Consider the following 24,217-nt stretch of genomic DNA (forward strand, 5'->3'; position numbering starts at 1 on the left):
TTCTGTATTATCACACATGTATGAAGCTTCTGACTGTAAATATTGTGAGTGTGTGTGTGTGTGTGTGGGGGGGGGGGGGGGGGGGCAGCCATCCACAGCCATGGCCAGAGAAAAGCAAACAGGCTAATTTCCAGGCATCGGCTATCAGGAGGCTCGTCCACTTGGCTTGTACAACTAAAATAAACAACTGTTAGCCGAGCTGAGTCTGTGACCTTGCAAAGTACCGTTACCACAAGGGATCTCCAGTGGACACTCTGTTGTGGTTCCCCAGTTGCTGTGACTGGGAGTAGATCCAGGTTTGTGTTTGCTGTAGGGGGGGGGGGGGGGGGTGGATCCCCAACTACTATGAACACATTCCAGGCCTGCTGTGTCGTGGGCTGTGGGATGCTGCTGTGGCTGCTGCTGTCTTTTATGGCAGATTCCTTTGAGGCAGGAGTATCTGAGAGAGACTGCAGCGAGCCACTGCTCAATGAGCAATTTATATGTTCTCAACAAAGCTTCTGCTTTAGGCCCCGAAGGCAGGTCTTAATTGTTAGACGTGGTATCTTCACTCTCCCTCTCCTCTTTCTTTGACTGTTTCCTTCTCCCTCCTCCCACCCACCCTCCCTCCAGCTATTAGGAATTGGATTTGGAGCAGAACGATCCATTTAGTCTCTCTCCTCCATCTCCATCCCTCTCTCTTTCTGCTTCCACACCTCCTCGGCAGGTTTCGCTCATCAAAGCCCAGGCTTAATCTGTCTATTTTTACCTGGAGGAACGAAAGGAAGGGATGAGGTAATGCTTTTCCTGTCCGTCAGGTGGGCAGTGGTGCATGGGCTCTTTGGGGTGAAGAGCTCGGTGAACTAGCACCACCATGTGGATTCAGAAGAGATGGAAACATTATGAAAGCAATGGCTGCCTGAAGAAATGTGATGATAGAGGCAAAGAGAAAACTTAAGAAAAGGCATTCAGGGTAGATCATAGATCTGAGTAGGTGAATAAAGCTATGAACTAAATTTCAAGACATTTTTAATAAAATTCTAGAACCACTATTTTAATTCACATACAGTAAATACTGTAAGTCAGTGTGAGGGGAGTCAAACCCCTTCAAGGTGAATGTGTGAAAGCAGAGCTCCACCTAGTGGCACAAAAACAGCAACAGCTCAAAACTCAAAGCACTTTATTTGTAAAAAATGAAAAATAAACAAGAGCTTTGATTTCTGAATTATAGGCTCTTACATACAGGAACAATGCAGTCGTACGTCCAGCATGAACCATTAGAGAGCGCTATTTCAACCGGCAGAGAAACGTAGAGGCTGAGGGAAAGTGAGGAAGCGCAGTTATCTTCTCGACTGAGGTTTTACAACTGAGAGAGAAAGACTCAGAGCCTCTTAGAAAAACTAGCCCACTTTCAAACCGTTTAACTAGCTTTGGAAAATCATACCAAAGACGTTTGATGAAGTTGTATAAAAGCACCATTCAAAATATACCATCACTTTAGAACGTAGTGTAATACGAACAGATCATTGATATTGACATGTTGAGCCTTTTATTCATCACAAGCATTTTTTTTTGTAGTGTATAACCTCCACTGCTTTTTTACCTATATTATTCACCCGTATACATAAATATGTTGCTATTATCCCATAGTTCTTGGTAAACTAAGGATTCCCATTCTTTGTAATTCTCCCTCCTGTTAGTGTGCAAAGCTTCACAAATAACTGTAACCGGAGTGGCTTTTCTTTGAGATAAACTTTGAGCGATTCCTGAAATGGATACCCTGACACTATGAATATATATTATCCATTTCAAAACTTTATTTCTGTGGGACAGCTGCTTGAGTGGATTCAATAGCTACTTTCTTCAGCTTTTGCCTGAAGTATGTAATGTTCTGTTATGTTGAGCATGGCAGAATTATCTACTATATATATATGTTTTGTTTTTACCTGAAATTGTGTTTTCTGTGGTTGTGCTGTATGTAAATGAGGAGCGGCATTAAAGGGAAATGTGCGTTTTTAGCCATTGGCCTGAGATCAACCACAGAACTAAACCCACAACACAAGGTCATCAACAGGGTTAAAAGGCACCCTGCCTTTTATCAGCTAAATTCTTAAAAATCTGTTCTTCATATATAAGAAAATAAATTCAAAATAAATATTGTATTCACAGAGCATAAAAATCTTTCTATCGTTAGACTAAAACAAAGGAAGGCTCAACAAAAAAAAAGTTCAGAGGAGAGATGAAAGAAATTATGGAGCTGAGATTATGATTCCATCATCTGTGGTCCACTGATCCTTCGTTACACTTCATAACACCTTTATTGTTCTCCCCACTGGCACATGAAGGCACAGAGGTGCTAGGCAAGCTGCAGCATGTGGAGATCCTGTAACATCAGACACAAACGGTAAATAGAGCGGTTGGATTTCTCGTCGTTCAGTCGTCTTTGTCGTGGTTGTGGCCGTTGCAGCTCTTCTGTTGGCCGACGCCGAATCTGCGAGGATGATCTTTAAAGTCGAGATGTTCCAGGACGAAGCGGGGATGCTGCACTATAAAATGACGAAGTTCATCTGTAAAAAGGGTCAAACATAGAAACGTTGTTACTACTGTCGGTGAACTTAAACAGGGAAGTGGAATAATTGTTTTATTTTATTCAAGGAGCAATGTAGCACAGTGTTTCTTATTAATTATCTAGACTGTGTCGGCCCGCCATATTCTAGTTTGTCCTGACACAGTTTCCTAATGAAACAAAAAGAGAAGTTGACACTCTCATAACATAAGAAATCAATATCTTGGTGTTAATGTCCGTTGTCACGTTGTATAAATATGTGCTGCTCAATTCACAGTCACGCTACCGTCCATAAAGTTTTTAACATCCACGCAGACAGTCAGACTTCATAGCTTCAGCTGCAACAGTGGCATGTAAAGCAGTTCTCTCTCTCACACGAGAAACTTGTCTTTGGCTCTTTAGTCTTTGTACCTGTCACCCCCGCTGCGGACAAAGATTCTATCAATTCTGTGGGAAGCTCAGTAACATCAACATACTAGTTTTATTTTGTTGGTAGAAATACCATGATGATTTCGCATCATTACAGAGAAGATTACCAACTTCCATTCTTCTAAATGAGGCATTTCACAGTATGTGCAGATGGACAATCTGCTGGCCTGTTTCATGTTTAAAGTAGAAATCGCTTTACAAGGACAATAGAGGAAGAACGAGTGCACAGAGAAGCATTGACGGTTTCTAGAAAAGACAGATGGTGGATACAGAAAAAACAAAACAGGAAAACAGACTGTTCTTATCCTCTTCAGTAAAGCCAAGGAGGAATCAAATGTGATAAGTGACAGCACAGAGGAAGAGGGAACAATCATGCCGTCAATCATCTGTGCAGGAGGCTCATATGAACCACAACACTGCGATTAATCCGACAGTTTTGTGCTGATGTTTTAAAATTCTGCAGCACCACGACCGGGGGTCTCACCGTATGTGATCCTCTCTGTGTCAGGTCTGTCGAGCGATAAAAACAGACCCGAGAGCTCCACCTCTTTCACTCCCAGCATGATTTCCAAGATGGTGGCGAGGTCCTCCTCTTGGACGTCCCCGTCCTCCTCGCTCTCATACATCTGAACAGCAACATGTGTGTTTAGAGCAATCATTTCAAGCCGCGGTCAAACCAGATTGCAAGCGTGCTCACCTTGAAGGCCAGTTTGAGGGTCTCCATTGACTTTGATGGTTGATGAACAGTGGACAGCGCGATAACAAAGTGTCTGATGTCTATCTGTCCATCTCCACGCTGAAAACAAAATGATCTCAGTGAGCAGGAGTGTCAGAGGGACAAGTAAGATCCTATATAAACATGTTAGGGTCCATGTATTGTAGCAATATTATGTATATATGTGTATATAAATATTTAAACTCAACTGTATCTACAGGTGAACTGATTTAAAATATGCTAAGTTCTTTCAGCAATATGTTGCACATTCTCCACAGGGGGGAGCTGATGAGTCACTGGGTCCAGTTCTACATGTTAAACCTTCACTTGAATCACCTGTAAGAGGAAAAGGTTTTAGTGGTTCAGAGCAGTGGTTCTTAAATGGGAGGGTCCGTGGCACACTGCCAGGGGTCCATGAAAAGTTTCCACATTCTCTCATTTACAATACCATGATATATGGGTTTTCTTTGTTGAAATTATAAAATACCTTTATCTAAATTGTGAGAGAGATACATGACGGGGTCCCCGCAATATTTTATATCTTGTGTGGGCTGGTTGGCTGTGTTGAGAAAAGGAAAGACCTTAAAATCTAAAAACTGCGACTTCACACAGAGGAACAGTCCATAGCAATTCAAGCAGAACTGAAATAAGTCAATGGCTACTTCAGCCCAGATACCTAAGCAATAATAAAGTCTTCCTGCGACCTCCCACGGATGTTATTACCCTGCCACTGTGACCCTCTTCTGAAAGAAAAAGATAAATGAAGATTGAACTACTACTACTACTACCGCATAAAACTGTTCTATTGAGATTTTTGGTGGACTTAGGCTCTGGGAGAAAATGTGTTGATTGAAGCTACTTTACTGCCACACTGTAAGAAACACTGGCCCTCAGCTAAATATCAGATCTTTTAACTTGTATAAGACGTGGTTCTAAAACCCTCGTTCAATAATATTCTTAGCATGTGATACACAGATGATGTTGGATGGATCCCTTTGGTGTTTACCTGGTCGAAGAAACTGTGGACTTGTGTGAGTGAGTCTGTAACTGGGAGGTTGAGGACCCGGGCGAAGTCGTCTAAACTCAGCCGCTCCCCCTGCAGCTTCCTGGCTCTCTTAGGCTGCTCCTCTAGCAGCTCGTTTCTGCTTCCTGATCTCAGTCTGTAAGCGTTTAAAGAAGTAAACACAGATATATAGGAATCACACATTGCAACAATGGGATAATTGCATGGTTAACCACATGTGCTGAGTGTATGGAAACATGGTTTAGCTGTTAAAAACCCACATGCGTAACCACAATATCAAAACAATTACAGAAAATACTCAAAATATCTAAAAGACAAAGTGTGAATAATATTTATAATATATATTCTCTTGTCTTGGATTCTCGCACTATAAAGATTCCCTCATACTAGAAAACATCTCCTTGTGTGTGTTTATCCCTTCCTGCCATTAGGTGTCAGTGTTTCCTCATCTTCACACCCCTGATAGTTTTGAATAATTGAAACCCATTCCTTCACCCAGTCCAACCAGTCAATCCTGTCTCCCTCCACTCACCCAGAGCGACACACCAGTTGGTTAAACTCCAGCAGGCCGCTGTAGTCATGAATGCGCAGCGGGCCCTGTGTTAGGATGATGTCACGGTCATCGAATGACAGGTCTGTGAGTGGCAGCTCCAACGCCCTATTGGGAGGGAGGGAACAGTGTTCACGAGGACCTAACGTTTGTCAGATGATCAAACACTCACACAAACACACGTGTGCGCACACACACACACACACACACACACACACACACACACACACACACACACACACACACACACACACACACACACACACACACACACACACACACACACACACACACACACACACACTTAAACACACACTTACTTGGCCATGAGCTTTCTGACATTACTGGCAAACAAGGCCGGGTTTTCCTTCTCCTCGTTTGATGGTGTGTAAATAGGCAAATACTAAGGAGACAGAACATCAGCTTCATCATGTTGCCCTGTTATGAAACTGTCTGCTGATCTGCTGTGTAATTAAAATGTCATTACACATATCATATTTACAACATATGGCCAGTATCTTTAATTTATATCTAATATTTCTTCAATCTTGGAAACATTTTAAATAATGTTTTTTTTTTTCTTGAACCACTCACCTCGATCTCTATAGGATTATGAGGCTGACACAGAGTGAGCCATAGGATCTTGAACCTGGAAGATACAAGGAATGGATTTGTCCTTATTTACCAAGAGAAAGACAACATGAAGGACGGTGACAGTCCTGGTAAATTGTACTGGGGATAATAAGTCCCTGTACAGCATATACAGGCCACTGGTGTTTATAAGAAGCGAGTGGATAATGCATGTGTGTGTATGTGTTCTGTATGGAGCATGTAAGTGAGTGAAAGAAAAAACACTCACGCTGCGGGACCTTGCCATGTCCATGTAACAGTATCCTGTGGATAGGAAGGAGAAAAAAGGTTTAGGAAAAACACAGAAACAGCAAGGACACAGTCATTATATATTTATACACATACACACATAAAATTACTGCTGATGAGTGCCTCAATACTGTGATTCTAATACTTCTGGCCTAGTTCCTGACTTCTTAACCAGTGCACACATCTTCTCAGATTCTGTTATTCGTGATTGAAGTGAAACATGATGAAGCGTGAAAGAAACCGTTCCTTTGTGAATAGTTCTGGTTCTTGAAGTAAATGTTGTTTTCTTCATTGACATTTCAGAAAAATCCTGTTTGACCAGACAGTAAAATGTGCACAAAAGGTCAATGTGATTATTTAAGAGGAACATGATCTTCTGTTAAATTCCCCCTTTGGCAAAGTAGAACAAACTGTTAATGGTTACCTGTCACTCCAGGAGTCTTTATATTTACCTTCTTCTATTTGTTCATCAATTATTACAGAAATCTCTTGTCAAAGAAAGTGCAGTGTCGAATGTGGTGGGACTTGGATAAGCTAGAAGTTAAATATTAATAAACGACTGGGACTCATCAACACGTTGCCGATCAAGACAACTGGTGTGTTGACAACAACGGCAACTGATTCTCCAGTTCAGGGTTCTGTGCACTGAGTCGAGCTTCACTGGACTTTGAATAAACAGGTGAAGGAGCAGCTTCAGGGTTTTATGTAAACTGAATCCTGCAGAACGTCTTAACCTGCCGTGGCTCAATTACTGCAGGTCACTTTTACAGTCTCGGAAAAATGCTGCAACCAGAATCTCCACAGGCCAAACAGCCACTGCTCTAGTAAATAATAAGGCAAAAAGAGAATAAAATGACCAAAAGCTTGAATTCATCAATGTGTTTTGATCCATCTGCTTGGACTTAGACAACCAAGCAGCATGTGTGAGCACAGTTGTTGTCAAACAGCCCACAGTTGATTCTGAGCCTGTTCAGATAACATCACATTTACAACAGGCGCATGCAAGACATCTGGCTGCTTTCAGCTTCTCTTCACGCTCTCTGCAGTCGCACAGCCGTAGATTCAGGAGGTGGCGGCAGCTCAATGTGTTTTTATTTGGCTCAGTAACAATCAGTATTTTGTGTATTTTTTCACATTTTGTGGCTGGCTGCAGCTTGTTTACTGTTAGTTCCATTTCCAGTTGCAGAGGGCCAGTAGTTGCACGGCTCTTTGAGGAGCAGATGGAATGGAAACATGTCTGGTGGTGAGGAAATAAAAGGTTCTGGAGAGGAAAATACAAACTGAGGACAAGTTGCTCTGTCGGAGCGGTGAATTTGTGTTCCCTTCACCTAACTGCCTTGTAGTGCCACGTTGTCACTGTAGTCACCACAGTGGCTAAACTCAGCACAAGGGGAAACAGTGACAAAAGCTTTCTAGGGAAACAAAGAAAAACTAGGTAATAGGAGCTACATAATTCATGAGCGAGCGAGGAGAAGTGGCGAGAAAGAGACATGACACCAGCGTGTGTGTAAGACAGAGAGAGAGCCAGAGAGAGAGAGATGGAGAAAGAAGAGAATGAAATATCATCCCACTTGAAAATGAAGTCACACACTAATGTGTGGGAAAGAAACCATTACATCACAGGTGTGTATCAGTTTGTGTGTTTTTTTAAACTTGAACTATGCCCAAGGTTACTGGTGTCACCGCTTTGAACTGAGAGTGTAACAGGAAGGGGAGGACTGGACGTCGGGTATTTACCAGTTTGTTTGGGTAGCGTAGGACCACTGGTTGCACTGGGAGTCCAGGAATAAAAGCACCTGACAGAGACAAGAGATGAGGAAACAATAGCAGGGAAGAAAGAAATGTCAACTACATAAAGACCAAAAATGTAAATGAAACTGAGACACAATACCTAGGTTTATTGATCACACAATAACATGAAGACATGTTGACTATATTTAAGCAAATATAGCAATCCTGTAAATATACTATATTATAGAGCCTTGCACACTTATACTTCCTTACATAACTAAGTGACAATAAATAATATTGTATTACTACAAAAACAGAAATCTGTTTTATTAATAAGGCTGGCTACTATTATCACACAGATGTCATGTTTCTAAATTCCAATGCTATAAACTGTAATGATTTAGTATTTTATAAATAATGCAAATAATGTTCAGAGCAAAATCTAAATCAGGACATTGAACAAAGTTTCAATACAAAAGAGCAAATATGATCTGAGAGGTATGTGTAAGTTATACAAAAAGTAAAAATAATTATTAAAAGGAGATGTGTTCATATTGTTATGGAGAATTTGTGGAATAGCCAATACAAATCAGGTTTATAAAATTTGTGACAATTGCTTTTGATTTTTTTTTTTGAAAGGCAAACAGTTATAAATCCCCTTTCATACGCGTTAGATTCAGGGTACTGTTCAGAGACATTAAAGAAAAACAACACAGAGACTAAATTTCAAGAAAACTCTTTAAAATCTGAAAGCAAAGTTAAAAACAATTGAGTAGAATAAAAGTGGTAAAAAAAATAGGAGAAATCAAATAATTTAATAGATAAATCTCTATCAATATCTAAAGATATATATATGTATGAATTTTGCCACCTTCAGTGCAAACACACATATAAACTTAGTGTCTATTGACTGTTTCTGAGTTTGTCCTGAGCCTTTTATCTTTCTTTCTACTTCCTCTTCACAGGATACTGTGATATGGACATGGAAAGGTCCCGGAGCAGGAGTGAGTGTTTTATGGGTTTTTTTCTAACACACTTGCACATTAACATGCTCCACACGCAACAGAAGAATCCGCTGGCTTCAACAGACTTGGGATGAGTGGCGTGTCCTGGTTGAGATGAGTGACAGGCTCACAGCCTCAGGCTAACCCCCAACCCTCGCAGACAGCGTCTCTATTCAAAGTCTATAATGTCCCGCTGACGACAGACGAGCCCGTAGAGGTTTCATACACTATTTATTACAGGACAAAGCTCTATTGAAGCCACTGGGTGAGCGTTGAATAGATTAGAACGGGATCTTTTTATCTTACTAATGAGATTAAGGCTTAAACCTCATAAGGTCAATTCATTTTTTCGGCCACTCAGGTGCGTTGAGAGAAGTTTAAAAGACATCTGGGCGACTGTGTAAGTGAATAGTATTTACACACCCAGTAGAAGCAGAGCTAAATCAGCTTTGATTTGAAGTCTAGTCAGTGTTCACCTGAGGGTTGTAAATCCAACATTCAATCATCGGACATGTTAACACAGAGACCGTGTTCCGAACCAAGGTTCTTGTCTTTGTTACATTGTTTACATTTGATTTGGTTAGTCGTTGTTTCACATTGTAAATTACATACATGTCGCTATCACCTATGTGGGCTGCTTCTACCTAAACTTGACATTGATTGGGGGAAGGGAGTGCGCCTGACGTCAGCTTGTTGTCTATTCGGCTGTTGTATACATGTACTTTACTCAAAAAAGTTCTTTCCGTTATAGAAAATGAATGAACTTGTTAATCTCATTGTAATATCATAATGTCACTACCAGAATCACCGACTTCAGGTGCATCATTCGACAGTTTGAACGCATCACATTAAATAACTGTCGTTTAAACATAATATCATTGGAGTCAAAGACTGGAAGCAATCCTGTGAGCCTGGGCAACTTTCATGATCTGCTTCTTATCTTCCTGCTATTGGTCTGAATGTTCAGAACCATGGTTTAGTTTGATCTCAACCTCTAGATTCTGACTAAATTGAAAAGTCTGAAAGTTTACATTAAAGAAGGCACGCACTCTTCCATATCTACCCTGTGGCAATTTATCTGCCTTTTGGTTCTGTGCACGGAGTCCCCAACAGGTTAATCAGAGCTTCTTCCATGAGGACGGCTTCCTGCAGCTGCTGATACCAGGGCTGTGACCATGAATCCACAGCAATGAGCTTAAAAATGCAAAAATGATGTGCAGAGCTAATGAAGACGGCAGAGTTGGGTGATCAATCTGTATATTTCTCTTCTAAGCTCTCTTCTTGCATCACACGACTGTTCATACAGGAACTTGTGTAGGCCAAAAATATTTTTTCAGCTTTTGTTCATATTTTAAAATTCTGAATTAATTTCCACATCAGACAACGTCCTTGTGTCGAATCAGATCAAAATAAAATGAAGGGAAAATCTGAGGAGGTTAAATCTGATGAGCTGCAATCAAGAAGGAAGCGGGAATTTAAAATAGTATCTGCCCCACATATTAGTCTGGTCCCACATGAAACTATGAAAGAACATGAAGGAGCATTAGAGTGAATACATTGAGTAGACGTATGATCAATATTGTGACTATAGAGAGAGGACAGACAGTGAGAGAGTGGTGAGGATGAACGTAACAGCTCTATTAAAAGGCCTTTTGAAATGAGAAAAAAAACTGGAGGTATCTGTTGATAAGGTCATGCACAGGTGGGACCGTGCACGTTGGACACACACACACACTCTTTCTCTCTGTTGTGCTCGGAGCCAGTGAAATGACATAACCAGAGGAGACACATCCAGAGAGCACTGGCACCACACAACAGGCAGATCAAGCCGGACAAACATACACACCCAAAGCAGTGCGGAGTGTGACCAACAGGGCTTACTGGGAATGACAGAGTTATAGACTGGAAGAAAGGGGATTATTGCAGGCAGGGGAACAATGCCTCACCACACACACACACACACACACACACACACACACACACACACACACACACACACACACACACACACACACACACACACACACACACACACACACACACACACACACACACACACACACACACACACAAAGAGGAGTGGAGCAGAAAAACAAGCACAGAAAGATGAGTGCAACAGTTTGGCGTCCCTTTGAGGTGTCCTCTAGCGAGACCCTGAACCTCAAAGCCGGTTGGGCAAGGTAGAAAATTAATTTGGCCAGACATCTACACCTGGACTTGGCTGCTCTGCAGCAGACTCCATGAATTAATAATCATTTACAAGTCCAGGAAATGAATAGTGAACTAAGTGATCCCACATGGTCGCTCTATGAGGACACAGACACACCCCTGGCTGGAACTGACCATGAACCCCAACCAAATACTGTTCCGATCGGTGGTTTTCCCCCACAGGTTTCAAATGGGTGCATGGGATAATTCCTCATCCTACATTTGAAACAATACCTGTTTAGTTACAGTATATGTAGGTTAAATAAGGCCGACGCCATGTCAACACAGGAGGTGCATCATGAGCAGCAGCAGCCTAAGCACATCATCTGCATGCATGAAGACACAGTGCTGGGTGCAGGTCACCCACATTTCGGCAGCACTCAGACAGATCAGTTCTGAGTCACTCCGTGTGGAGGGCAGACAGCTGGGTTGATTCAAAGAGAAGCTCATCAGATGCATGTGACTAAACTAGAGGGATGACACACACACACACACACACACACACACACACACACACACCCACACAAACACACACACTGTGCGGACACGCTAGAATCTACAGTCGTGCTAGCAGCTCTGTTACACCGTGCAGAGGCGACGCTTTGAGCTAAATGTTGACATCAGTGTGTTGACAGGTACGACTCTATGATGTTAAGCAAGTATAACATTTACCAAAATCCCCCACTTAGTTTAGCTGCATGTTAGAATGAAAAATGGAGTGAGGGATTATCAAGGGATCTCATTCATTTAAAGCTGGTTTGATTAAAACAGTTGTGAGGTGATGAAAATTCTAATTAATTTCAAAATTGAGTGATTCGTTATCATTGGATTTTATAAACTTATGTGCATTTTTTTTTTAAACTGATAATCAACCAGTCTGTGTTTCTCCATTCATCATTTACAAACAATCACATTTTTGTTAATTCCACCCTAAAAAAAAGTCCCAGTTTGAAACATGGTTCTGTTTTTATCATATCACAAGTGTTTTAATCAAATCAGCTACTTCGTCGCCACATTTTCACCACTTTATTTTTTAGTTCAAAAGGATTTTCATCACCTTCATATTTGTTTCTTCCAGCTCCTAAAAACATGTTCTAACTACCACTCAACACAAAGTATGGCTTAGGTTGATGTCAGTAGATTTTCTGGTATCTGGTCATAAACAAGAGGGTGGGGCAGAATTAAATTTTAATCTGATGATGAAGCCAGATTAAATGTCAGGGGAATGTGAAATTGTGATCCATGAACAAACATCCATATAAATCATCCTCTGGATGCCGAACAAGAAAAATACTAAAACAGTACCTCCCAAGATAATATGTGGCTGCTCCTAAAACTTAGGGATTAGGTTTTGTATTCAGACTAAAACAAGGGTATAATTATGGAAAATGGAAGATTAAGCACAACGATTGTATGAACGGGATTTATCGGGGTGATTCACCAAAAGGGAAACACAGGATGACCCAACTCTGCAGCTCCTTTGGCTTCATGGAGCTTTTGTAGTGAGTCAGTTGACGCTCAGCATTTACGGTACATCCCCCCCCCCCCCCCGGCTTTTTTAAAGAAGCAACTGTTTGCTAACTGATTCATAATAAAACCTTAGTGATGATACATCATTTTATGTTTCCATTGTATATATCTATAGAACGTTTTAACTTGTAGCATCAATCTATTTTATTCTATACCATTTATTTCATTCTATGCCATTACCCTGAATTACATTTAATTTATTTATTGTCTTTGATTTTAGATTTTGTATCATTGCATTTGCTGCCTTTGATTTGAAATTTTATTGTTTTTATTTGTCCTCTTTGTGAAGCACTTTAAAACGGTCTATTTTGAAAGGTTCTATATAAACATACACATGTCTCAACTTCTGCAGAAGACATGAATCTGACTTAGATTCATTTCTGGCTACTTTGTATTTCTTGAACATATCCCAGTCGTTCTGGCCGAGCGTCGACATAAGGAACAAATCGTTATTGAAACGTTAGCCATTGTTGGTTTGTAGGTCACTATCTGAATGGTTGCTATTGTTGAGTCCCATAGTGAAGAGGATGTTGAAAACAGTAACAGGCTGCAAGAGGGAGGGCAGGACAATGCCAACTGAAATAAGCACCCAAAGGCAGGTTTATTCTCACAAATAATCAACCCTAACCTTACCCTAACTCCCTTTTACTGTGTGAACAGCTTTAGGGTCCAACAACATGAGTAACACCTGGAAAAGACAGAGGGGGTCAGGGGTCTGAACACATACCAGCCTTGAATAAGATGAGACCCGACCTGTTGGTGCACGTCCCCTCTGGAAATATCATGATCTGGAAGAAACAAATAAGCATTAAAGTGGCCGAGGTGTGTGTGTATGTGTGCCATTACTATGTGTGCATATTCATATTCATATACCTGAGGCCACTCCCCTCCAGATTGCGCTCTCCGCTTTATTTCCTCGACAGTTTTTCTCCGGGAGTCCTGGTCGGACCGAAACACATACACTGGCCTGATGTAGTTGATCAGAGCTGAGGGGGGGGGAGATGAGGAAGAGTCAGACTTTAGATGCTCGTCAGAACAATGAAGTGAAAACAAGATTGGTGAAAGTTAAGTTCATCCTCAGAGAATTTGAATTACAAGAAAAGCTGACAAAGTTTTAGCGTTTAATAATCACTCCCCTGATTTACATTTATTGCTGAAGTTTCATGTCATGTTGGGAAAATGTTTTAAGGTACATTGATTGGAGTTCAAAAAATGTTGTGGTTTCATATTGAAACCACAGTAAGTGGAGCAGTGAGGGAGCCAGTGAGGTGTTGTACAATATAATATTCGCTCAGGACCAAAACACACCCATATTTACACAAATTTGATGAGGCACTGCTGGAGTTTACAGTAAACATGATGGTTTTTAGACAAGGAAAACTCAAATACTGTTTCGGTGATAGAAATTTTAAATTGCTTAAACTTTTATTTCTATTTACTGTCGATGTTTCTATTGCAGTTTCTTTCAAAATCTAATCCTTATTCATTCTAAAACACAGAATAATGACTTTTTAATATTTTAAATGCGCTATGTTATTTAATTGACTTTTCTACAGATAAATCATCATATTTAAATGCAGTTAATTGTCCCGATAAAATGCATCCACATCTGTTTATTCAGGGACATACACATATGTTTTGTGTGCAGAAATATTAAATGATCGTTTTGAGACTGTCCTGAAATCATATCTACTCCCACGTGCAACATGGTGCCTGAATGCGCTGTATGGTTCGGTGAGCAGCTAACTTATCTAAAAAAATCCCTAAATGAATAACAACTGTTATTCAATATAGTTTGTTTTTTTACGTATAAACCCAGATCATTTAACTTTTAACCAAACAATTTCAACGTATCAATTTATTCATTTAACACACTACAGTGATTTAGAATTTCTTTATGAGCGAGGAAAAATCTTACTGATGTTATTCAGATACACTTAAGCATACTTTCTTTTGTTATGACAGTCTTTCTACACAGACGTTTGTATCATGTTCCTGCAGTTTGCATTAAATGAAACGTGCTGCAGGTCTTTAAGGCACATTAACCGCTCTGTTGATTTCATTTCAGTAAATCTGTCGATGTAAATATGTCCAACTCACTGCCCCAGATGGGAATGCTCCCGCTCTCCAGTTTGGCCACGATGGAGCACATGGTCATGGTGACGGGGATGGCATCGAAGTAGGAGGAGTGTGGCGCCACGGTGAGGATGGGAACTTCAGAGGGCGCTGCGGGTTCCCCTTTCACCTTGATCCAGTGGAAGCCTCCGCAAAACCACATGGCTCGCATGATCACCCGTAAACACAGATCTATAAACCTGGGACAGTTGACGCAGAGATTAGCACTTTGAAACCTCAGCCGACACATGAGTCCTTTTCAGTGGACGCTAACAAACAGCAGATAATCCTGTAGTTGACAGAATGCTTGTTTGCTCAGCTCTGTCTGTCAGAATGGTGTTGTGTAATCCCCTCTTGTCTTAGTATCCCCCAAGGTCACTTTGTCTTTCTAAAGTTGTGAGGACACAATTTATACTGCATTACCCGCTTGTCCTAACTCTAACCTGAACTTTCAAATGTCTTAACCATCTAACCGCCCTTTGCAGAGGTGAGGACCGCCATCACGTCCTCACAATGCTCCTCAATCCAAACCCTGTCTCCACACGCACCTCCTCCACCATGGCTGTGGCTCCAGGACAAACTCGGAGCGTCCCAGGGAGGCTGCGAAGGCGAAGGGCCACGCCAGCAGCATGAAGGAGGACACCAGCAGCAGCCGCACGGGAAACACTGTGACCGACATCAGTCCGATCTGAAGGAGACGGAGGAGCAGACAGAGGACGGGTGAGTGTGTATGTGAGAAAGGTCAAAATAATGTGATATAAATATAAAGATATAAATAGTCACATTAGTGCCATCCCACTGCTTTTTCAATGTCAAACAATAATGAGTCTTTCACATACTGTACACAATAAAAGTAGGACTGCACATCCTACAGGGTCAAGAAGAGAAGACACACATTCCAACAGAGTCAACAGGACAGGTTGGTCATGTTCGGTCATGCTCTAACCATACCTTCCTGGTAAGGCATCCCCGGAGCTAACAGGCTTATATGTCTGACATCTACTTGTTTATATAATAACAAGATACCTACTAATAGCAAATATTGATGAAGATTTATTTTTGAAATGAAGAAAGTGCAGTCAGTCAAATATCTCTACTGATTCTGCTTGTGAATGTGTAGAATCAGTTGTGTGAATCTAAAAAGTGTCTACACTGAAAGACACCAAATATAAGCCAATTTCCCCAAAGGCCAATTCCTCATCAGACACCTGCAGATGGTTCAGAGAGATTGTCTCTATGCATCTGTGCAAAAGTTTGTGTCAGTCCACTTAGCAGATGTTTATATATTTCAGAGGATAAATGTCACCAGAGTCGATAAGTTTCATCCTCTGGGGATCATTTTATCATATCCAAAACTATGTGTCCCCTTTCAGACAAAGCTCGGCAAAGAAGAGTGTTCAAGTTCTTTCTCTAAAATAGACGGCTTATTACTAAATCTTTTAAAAGTCCTGATACTTATAATAATGAGGTGCTTATAAACCAAAATATGTATTAATCTACTAAAGTAGAAATTAACAAGATCCAAATTCCTAATTTTGACAAAGGTGACTGATCCACTGATATATTCATGTGAAATTACACCTTAATTCCCGAAATCACAAAATGTTTCCCTTTAAGTGGTCCTTATACTCCGTCTTACTCTCGCAATGCAATTCAAGAAGCGATTAATTGCTGAAAAATGCTTTGATACTTTGTTTATATGGCTGAGTTCATCCTCTGGTCATGAGGTTTAAGTCTTGTCACTGAAATGAAGTTTATTCAATCTACAGACAAGTCGAGAAGTCAGCTGACCGGCATGTCATGGCCTTTCTCTTACTGTGTAATGAGAGAGGTTCGGGGGTGTGTGTGTGTGGTGTGTGCATGTGTGTGCACCAACAGGGTCAAAATGTCAAGGCCTGCAGTGTATATTCGGACTGTGTGATATTTAAAGCTCCCTCCTCCTCCTTGTCTCGAGACCCCATTGGATCTCCTCATCCGGCACTTTTATGTGCTCTCTCTCTCTCTCATTCCACTCTCATCCGCCTCCACGCCTGCTTTACAGTAATCTGTGGTCCCAGGGGAATCCCTCTCCCCAACTATCCATCCATCAATCCATCAATCTCTCACTCCCTGTGTCTATTTGCTTAGCTGCACCTTCATTTGTCATGCTGCTCACCCTTCAACTTGTGTTCCTCCTACTTTGCATTGATGGGCTTTCTGTCATCCCTCTGGGGAATCATATCTAACCCCCTCCTCCTTCTTCCTGCCCTGTCTTCCCTTTCTTCCTTTTGCATCTCTCTCCCTGGATGAGCCCAGGTGCACACAGCGGGTCCTGTATTAATAAATAAACAGTAATGGGGTTGATTTATGACGCCCCTAACGCCGCTCCCCACCCCCCACCTGACGCGCGGCACACTCATCACCAGAGCTTAACGAATCCGTCTCGGGAGGATGTGCTGACATTTTCTCTTGGGGGGGGTGGCATGAGAATGAGTTGGGGCAGGGTGGAGGCGAGCAGTTTCCAGTGCTTTATGAGAGTAGCAGCCCCTTCCACGGCTGATGATTTGAATTCTTTGCCATAAAAAATACACTTCAGTAAGCTGGGCTCACTCATATCACACGTCCTCACTCCAATATGAAATCCACTCAAAGGTTTTAGGGCCATTAACTGTAAACTACATGCAACCCCACTATGGAGTGTCACTTTAACATTCTCAAATGTACAATATTCACTGTGCTATATTCATTTGTAAAAGATTTCTCTGCAATTTAAACGTTTATGTGCAATCCATTAACTGTACAAGTTCTGACACGTAATATATTTCTTTACACTGTATATACCGGTTTAATCACGTTTATATTTTTTCTATATATTGTTGTACATTTCTATTTCATTGTTTCCCCTCACCCATGTGCTGCATCCTTCTTATGTGACGTCTTCGGCTGCTGTAACATTGCACATTTCCCCGTTGCGGGACTAAAAAAGGATTTCTTATCTTATCTTATCTTATCTAAGAGATCAGATGCCCAAATATAGCATTCTGTCAGAAGCCTCCTCTCCTTTGCAGCGTTGAGAAAAACATTGGTAATGGGGCCATGCGTCAATTTAACACATGAAGATCATTTGACTTGTCATAAACAATGCTGCTGTTTGTAAATAAAAGTTGTATAATGGCTTCTGTGGCTCTAATGGGAGTTTTTTTTTTAATTGCGAGAGCTGATGGCAGCTTCTTCAATGAAAAAAAAAAATCAGTGTTTCATTGTTTATAATTCATTTACTTTCGATCTCCATTGAATCCAAGGAGATGATGACCCATTACAATTAAATCACCAAACTGATAAACAGTACAAATGCCAAAAGACAAATATCCCGTTTTATAATCCTGATTGTGTAGACAAAAGAGCAGCAAATGTCTTTTGACCTGACGGGGAAGATTTTATGATGGCCTCTCTGCTGTGCGTTAAATATGCAGGAGACTCTAGGAAACAACGATGGTCCCATTGTCTCCTCGCACACAAACACACACAGACACACACACACACACACCTTCTGCTTGTACGTATGGCACCCATAAAGCTGTCAGGGCCCATTAAGGCATCTTCCGCAGCACTTCCATTGTCTACACACACCAACACACACCAACACACACCAACACGATACCAGTCAGTCAGCTGGACTCTAATGCAAACATATACACACAAGTGCTTCACATAAAAAGGCAAACATCTGACACATAGCATCAGCTGTAAATGCACAGTTTGCACGGGCAGACACACACTGAGGGGGCGGGGCCTCACCAAGCAGAAGGGACATATGAGGTAAAGCTGAACCTGCAGGGAGCCTTCAGTCATACAGCAGCAAAAGGATGTAATGTGTTTTGCAAAACCAAATCATTCTTTAAACCTTACTTGAAATGTTTTGATGAATTAATTAAATGCTGCATTTTTTGTTGATTAAACTTGAAAACTACCAATTCATTAAAATGTGTAGTCTAATGTCTCATGTACCACTGAAGAGGCTTTTCTTTAGGTCTGAGTAAATAATCCTGGTGATGTCATGCTGATGTAACCACAATTATAATAAATTTTCTATCAAAGGTAAACCAAAATAAAGACTGGATGGCAAGGAGAAGGAGGAGGAGGAGGAGGAGGAGATTGAATAAAAAAAAAAAGTCAGCATTAACCAGAGCTGTGTTCAGACTGGACAAAATGTAGAAAACTTTTGTGATTATCAAACATTGCAACTATGGCAGCTGTAAATTAAGGTTAAATAGGTTTTTACATATGGTATTAACAACTCCAAAATAAAAGACTTACAACAAATAAGTTTTCCAAAATGTTCAGTAGCAGCTGCCACATTTCAAGAGAACTTGAGAATAATTTATGTGCACTGCCTTTTATTGCCCTCAGGGTTAAGAGATTTATATAACTGCTGTTTGGGCAATACCTCTGGCACACCCACTGAATGGGAGAAAACTTTCCTCGAAGCCTGTTGCACACTTTCCAGCAAACGTGTGGTTGAAACCGGAAACGATAACAAGACCGAGCAAAACTATCTGAGCTCGAACGATGGTTGGGAGGATCGAATAAATTAGTTTATAGGAATTGTAGGTTTCCAGTGTTTTGGGATCTTGTCAGAATATCTCTACAGTTGAATTAATCTTGACAATTTAAAAAAAATACGTCTCTCGCAAGTGAGCATGGAATACTGTGTCACCTTTCAATGCTACCACAGGTGATAAGGGCTGATGCCACTGGCCACTGGGGGAAGGGTGGATCGGCTGTCATGCTAACCATGTTCTGTATTGATTCTAGAGGTGCAAGTATTATTCAATTAATCAATAACCTGATTGGGAGAAGATTAATTAGCAGCTTATTGTTGACATTTAAAACATTTGATGGTTCCAGGCTTTCAAATGTAAGAATTTGCTGCTTTTCTTTTGTCAAAGCAAATTAACTATGTTGGACTGTTGGGCGAACAAAACAAAGATAGTTGCTAATGTCAACATGGACTTATTTTGTTAAATATTAAAATGAGAATGTTAGTCCCGATTGCTAAAAGTTGATTTTCTTCAGACCTGCACTTAGACACAATTGTCTGTTATTCCATTACCGGGCAACAAATCACCCACCTCCCCTGAGCAACATGGCCCAGCATGCTTCTAACTGCTCTACACCCTGTGGTGAGGTCTAATCGCTCCTGGCTAATTGTTTTCAATAAACCACGGCTGCAGGCGTACAGATGAAGACCACGTGGCAGGAGGTGACATGAAGGTTTTGGGGGGGGCCCTCTGCAAAAGGGACCTGGGGGGGGGGGGGGACTACATCGAAGTAAACTGGACCCAAAGAAACACAACAGAAAATACACAATTATTTTAATATACATTCTCACATTAAGACAAACCTCTACAACAGGGGTCTTCAATGTTTTTCAGGCCAAGGACCCCCAAACTGGTGGAGAGATGGAGCAGGGACCCCCTACTATATAGATTGGATAAAAATGTTTTTTATATTAAACTGTGCCTAGTGCGATATATAAACATAGCTACCCTGTTATTGTGCATTCAATACTAAGCCATTCAAATATAACACAGGTGCATATATTCATGTTTTTAATTTAAACATGTGCACGGTACAGGTTGGCCATGCCACTGCCATTTATAAACATACATCTTGCATACAACACTGAGCTATTCAAGTAATTCACAGATTTATGTTTTTATTTTAAACATACATGTAGAAGAGACAGGGAATCCTCAAGCCATCTGTGGATGCCACACATACTCCCACATCAGTGAGATGTCGGACCCTGATGGGCAGCACACCACTTATCTAACCTTGGACGGATGGAGGTTGTCAGGCAGAGGGTCAAATCAGCCTCTCAATATGTTGGATGCATGTTAATGTTTATTTAAAGACATTTAAATTTGTGGAAAAAAATTGGTTAGAAAATAAATCAAACATTATAAAAAATATAAAAAATTGTCTTATCAACCAAACATTTCAAGACCCCCCTGTAGAACCTCCGCGGACCCCCTAGGGGTCGCGGACCCCCTGTTGAAGACCTCTGCTCCACAATAAAGAAGCCTTTGGCAGAAAGCTAGTGGCATGATTAGGGATTTTCCTAACAGTCCTCTGTATATGGCGGATCACAGAATTTAGGGGGGTTCCCCATAGTTGCTGTTGTGGACTAACCTCAAACAGCTGTTCTCGAGGACACAGGCAGATGCCTCCTTCTCTTAACTTGGTGCAACACCCCTGGTTATACCTATACACTTTATTAATGAATGTTTTTTTTTATCTTTACTCAGGAGCATGATCTTTCAGTTTGAGAGCAGGATTTAGTGAGGTCACGTTCAGATTGTGGAATGCTGCTCGCACTCAAAGCCCTGTGCTCCCACTCAAATAGCTGCTGCCTATGTTTATATTTGTGCTCAAACTATGCACTTGCACTCAGATATTTAGTTGTGCGCATGAAATGCCTGCTCTCTGATTACTCCGCTGCTCCTGGATTATTTTTGTGTGCTTTTTTTCTTTCCCAACCACTCCGTTCTGAATAAACATAAGAAATAAAAAAACCTAACTGGTGAATATATTTTTCAAAGGCCTTTAGATGTCAAAAATGTCAGTCATTTCATAGATGTAAGGATATCTGAGAGGGGGACCCAATCAAGTTTGTAGTCATGTCTGTGTGAGTCAGTGCTGCTGTCTGTTTGTCTGTCTGTCTGTCTGTCTGTTCTTCTTGCTGATGTAGTGGACCTGCATTGTTGCTTATCCTGTTTGCTAGAAGTTGGACCCAAAATACTGCCAGGAGGACAACACGCCGAGAGGAGAAATGTGCTTCTGCATGTGGCAGCACTAACATAACAAACACAGGGATTCTCAAGCAGACACACACCTTGAAAAATATGCACGGCATGCAGTCATCTGCATTTAAAGCCTGTGGCATGAAGGAAGTACCACTTGTGCTCAGGCCGAGCTTGTGTTTGTTTGTGTGTCCACCAGTTGAGTATCTGTAGCTGAGTACACACACCCATTGGTGAAAGTGGAAAAACACACCTCGCCGCTACACCAGAGGCGGCGCGAGGTGTGAAACTGACTCAGGCACACACATGGTCCAGCTTACATTCGCTGGACTGCCGCTGTCTTCCGGCACAGACACACAACTGTTTACAATCTACTACAACATTCCAGCGGGAAAACTGACAAAGAACCAAACAAACTCATAAAAGAGTGCCGGGAAAATAGTAACTTGTCTCAGTGGAACATTGTTGGGAGCCGTCGGTGCCAACGCAGAGGCTAATTTCCTGTGCCTTGTGCTCTGTGTGGTTCCCTGTGAAGGAAAGCAGGCACCTCTGGGCCCTGAGGCTGTGGGGAAACAGATGCACCAGATGGGGGTAGAGCAGAGGGAGTGCACTTCCTCCTCTTGTCTGTTTGTACAATTGCTTCCACAGCAAAGTAACCGGCTAGTTTCAGAGGTTCAGAGACTGTTTCTGTAGGGAAAGAATAAAGACTCAACCCCAGGCTAGGTGGTATTATCCCATCTGCTGGTCGGTCCGACCATGTTAGCAATGTGTCACCCTGTCAGTAATAAAACCCCATTGATTCATCGGCTGATTGATGAGGACGCCATCCTCCAGCGGAGAGATTCCATTGATTTCACTGGTTGATTTAGGACGTAGCCACAGGGGTCCATGTGCACCACGACCAGCAGGATTTCTCCCCTTCCACCTTAAATGGGACTCACAATGTCTGAGTACGAGTCGGGACGGCTTCCCCACCTGGAATGTCCCTAACTAGACAGACCACAAAAATTGCATTTAACCTGACTCACCAACTCGTAAGTCACTCCTGGTGTGACATCCTGAAAACTGATCCACTCTAATGGGGACTACCGTGAGTTATGATAATAACGCGCTCTGTATAATGAGCACATATGAAACTTGGCCAGCCATCAGCTTGTTTACCCCAGTGCTCGCAACCCAGTGAGAACACTGTGTGCCTGTGTGTGAACACACTCAACTGGATGAGTCAAAAGAAACAGCCAGAAACAGAGAAGTGTCGACTGACAGGGGGAGAATGTGGGAGGAGGTCGGGCGCATGTTGCCCTGATCGGCATGCACCAGTGTGACAGGTATGGTACAGCAATGTATGGGCTGGAGTTGCTCGGGGGTGCATTCAGCAGAATGTGGACGTGCACGGCTTCAAACTCTGATGCAAGTTCGTTGACATGCAAATGTAGTCAATCGGGATCCATGTGTGTAAATCCATCCAGGGAGATGTGGGGTAGTGGCTGGTCACATAATGACACCACATGGTTCAGATAACACAGTGGAGGATCAGCATGGCACTTACATGTCACAGGGTTACCAAAATAAAAGTGAGATAAATAAACTGCTGCTCAGCTGAGACCTTAACTCCCAGTGTGTATTATAGCAGCTCTCAGGGAGAGTCTGGTCTGTGGGGAGACTTTGCAGAAGTAATGCATGTTTAGTTGAACACATTGCTTTTGTCTCCTTTAAGGCAAACAGCACAACAAAGAGGAACAACACTGTGGCTCGCATTCTTTTTTGTTTTTTTTAAGTTTCTCCCTGTCTTTTCTTTTTTCAGCTGTGTCCTTCAGTGTTACCATAACACATCCCCAGTGTAACACAGAATAGTTTCCCTGCATGTTAGTGTCTTACCTTGATCTTCTCTGTCATGGTGAATCTCAGCTTGTGGACGAAGGGGTTTCTTCCCACTCGGGAGGGGCGAGTGTTGGACAACTTCATGGCGGACAAACCTTCACACCGACGGGATGAGGTGTGTCCACAATGTCTCGGGGTGTTACGTGGTCCTGACCGCGGCTGACTCCAGCTTCCTCTCCCCGGAGCAGAGGCGCTGATGCTGGACTAGGGAGGAGAAGCGCGCCCGTCACCGCCCACCAACAGCATCCGGTGGTGACTTTCAAAATAAGATTCACGTGTCTCGCATCAGGAGTTCAACGTTCAATAATAATTGTATTATTTAAGGGTCACGTTGAAAAGGTACTTTACCCGTAATGAATCTGTATAATTTCGTGTGTATTATGTGTGTTATATAAAATAAATAAACAGTAAAACTGTTAGGTTTTACCCCTGAAAGGCCCCTGTCAGGTGCCGCTTCCTTCTTTGCATTTGAAGAACGGTTGCAACAAAGCGGGAAAAACTAGACTAACTAGACTAAACTAGAATTTCGAAGGCTCTTGTCAATGCGGCTAAATCTTCCTGATTCCAGTTGTGCTGCATCCAAACAAGTGTTTCTAGTATTTTGTCAACTGAAACCCATCGCTGTACACTACAAGACAATTAAACAGCACCACCTGAATCCAAAATGATTGTTAAGTTGATCTCAACACCTATTTGAAACATTGTTTGCAAATAAATAAGCATTTTACCCTGCACGAAGAGAGAAGCGGTGTGCCTAATAAAGTGAGAGCTCAGTTTTCTTATGAGAGGAATAATGTGCCATGATCCTGTGATAAAATCAG

The 24,217-nt window shown here is 41.7% G+C and overlaps 1 protein-coding gene across 1 annotated transcript; it reads right to left on the bottom strand.

Annotated features, from left to right (window-relative positions):
* Nucleotides 1–1,142: 1,142 nt before the first annotated feature.
* On the bottom strand, nt 1,143–23,623 carry lpcat1 (lysophosphatidylcholine acyltransferase 1). Its single transcript, XM_053447229.1, has 14 exons — nt 23,394–23,623; nt 15,279–15,418; nt 14,716–14,930; nt 13,489–13,601; nt 13,343–13,403; nt 7,880–7,938; nt 6,123–6,157; nt 5,858–5,912; nt 5,584–5,666; nt 5,246–5,371; nt 4,696–4,849; nt 3,672–3,770; nt 3,459–3,600; nt 1,143–2,546 (listed from the first exon to the last, which is right to left on the bottom strand). The coding sequence occupies exons 1-14, from the start codon at nt 23,478–23,480 to the stop codon at nt 2,413–2,415; spliced, it is 1,503 nt and encodes a 500-aa protein (XP_053303204.1). The 5' UTR covers nt 23,481–23,623; the 3' UTR covers nt 1,143–2,412.
* Between the last annotated feature and the right edge of the window lie 594 nt (nt 23,624–24,217).

The sequence above is a fragment of the Pleuronectes platessa genome, chromosome 18 (assembly GCF_947347685.1).
Source record: "Pleuronectes platessa chromosome 18, fPlePla1.1, whole genome shotgun sequence".
Taxonomy (NCBI): domain Eukaryota; kingdom Metazoa; phylum Chordata; class Actinopteri; order Pleuronectiformes; family Pleuronectidae; genus Pleuronectes; species Pleuronectes platessa.

What these genes read in the sequence shown, in the direction of transcription:
- lpcat1 (XM_053447229.1), bottom strand. Translation starts at nt 23,480, where the DNA reads ATGAAGTTGTCCAACACTCGCCCCTCCCGAGTGGGAAGAAACCCCTTC. An exon ending in CCATGACAGAGAAGATCAAG is followed by an intron (nt 15,419 to 23,393) that starts GTAAGACACTAA and finishes CGTCTCCTTCAG; the next exon opens with ATCGGACTGATGTCGGTCAC. An exon ending in TCTCATCTTATTCAAGGCTG is followed by an intron (nt 7,939 to 13,342) that starts GTATGTGTTCAG and finishes TGTCTCTGTCAG; the next exon opens with GTGCTTTTATTCCTGGACTC.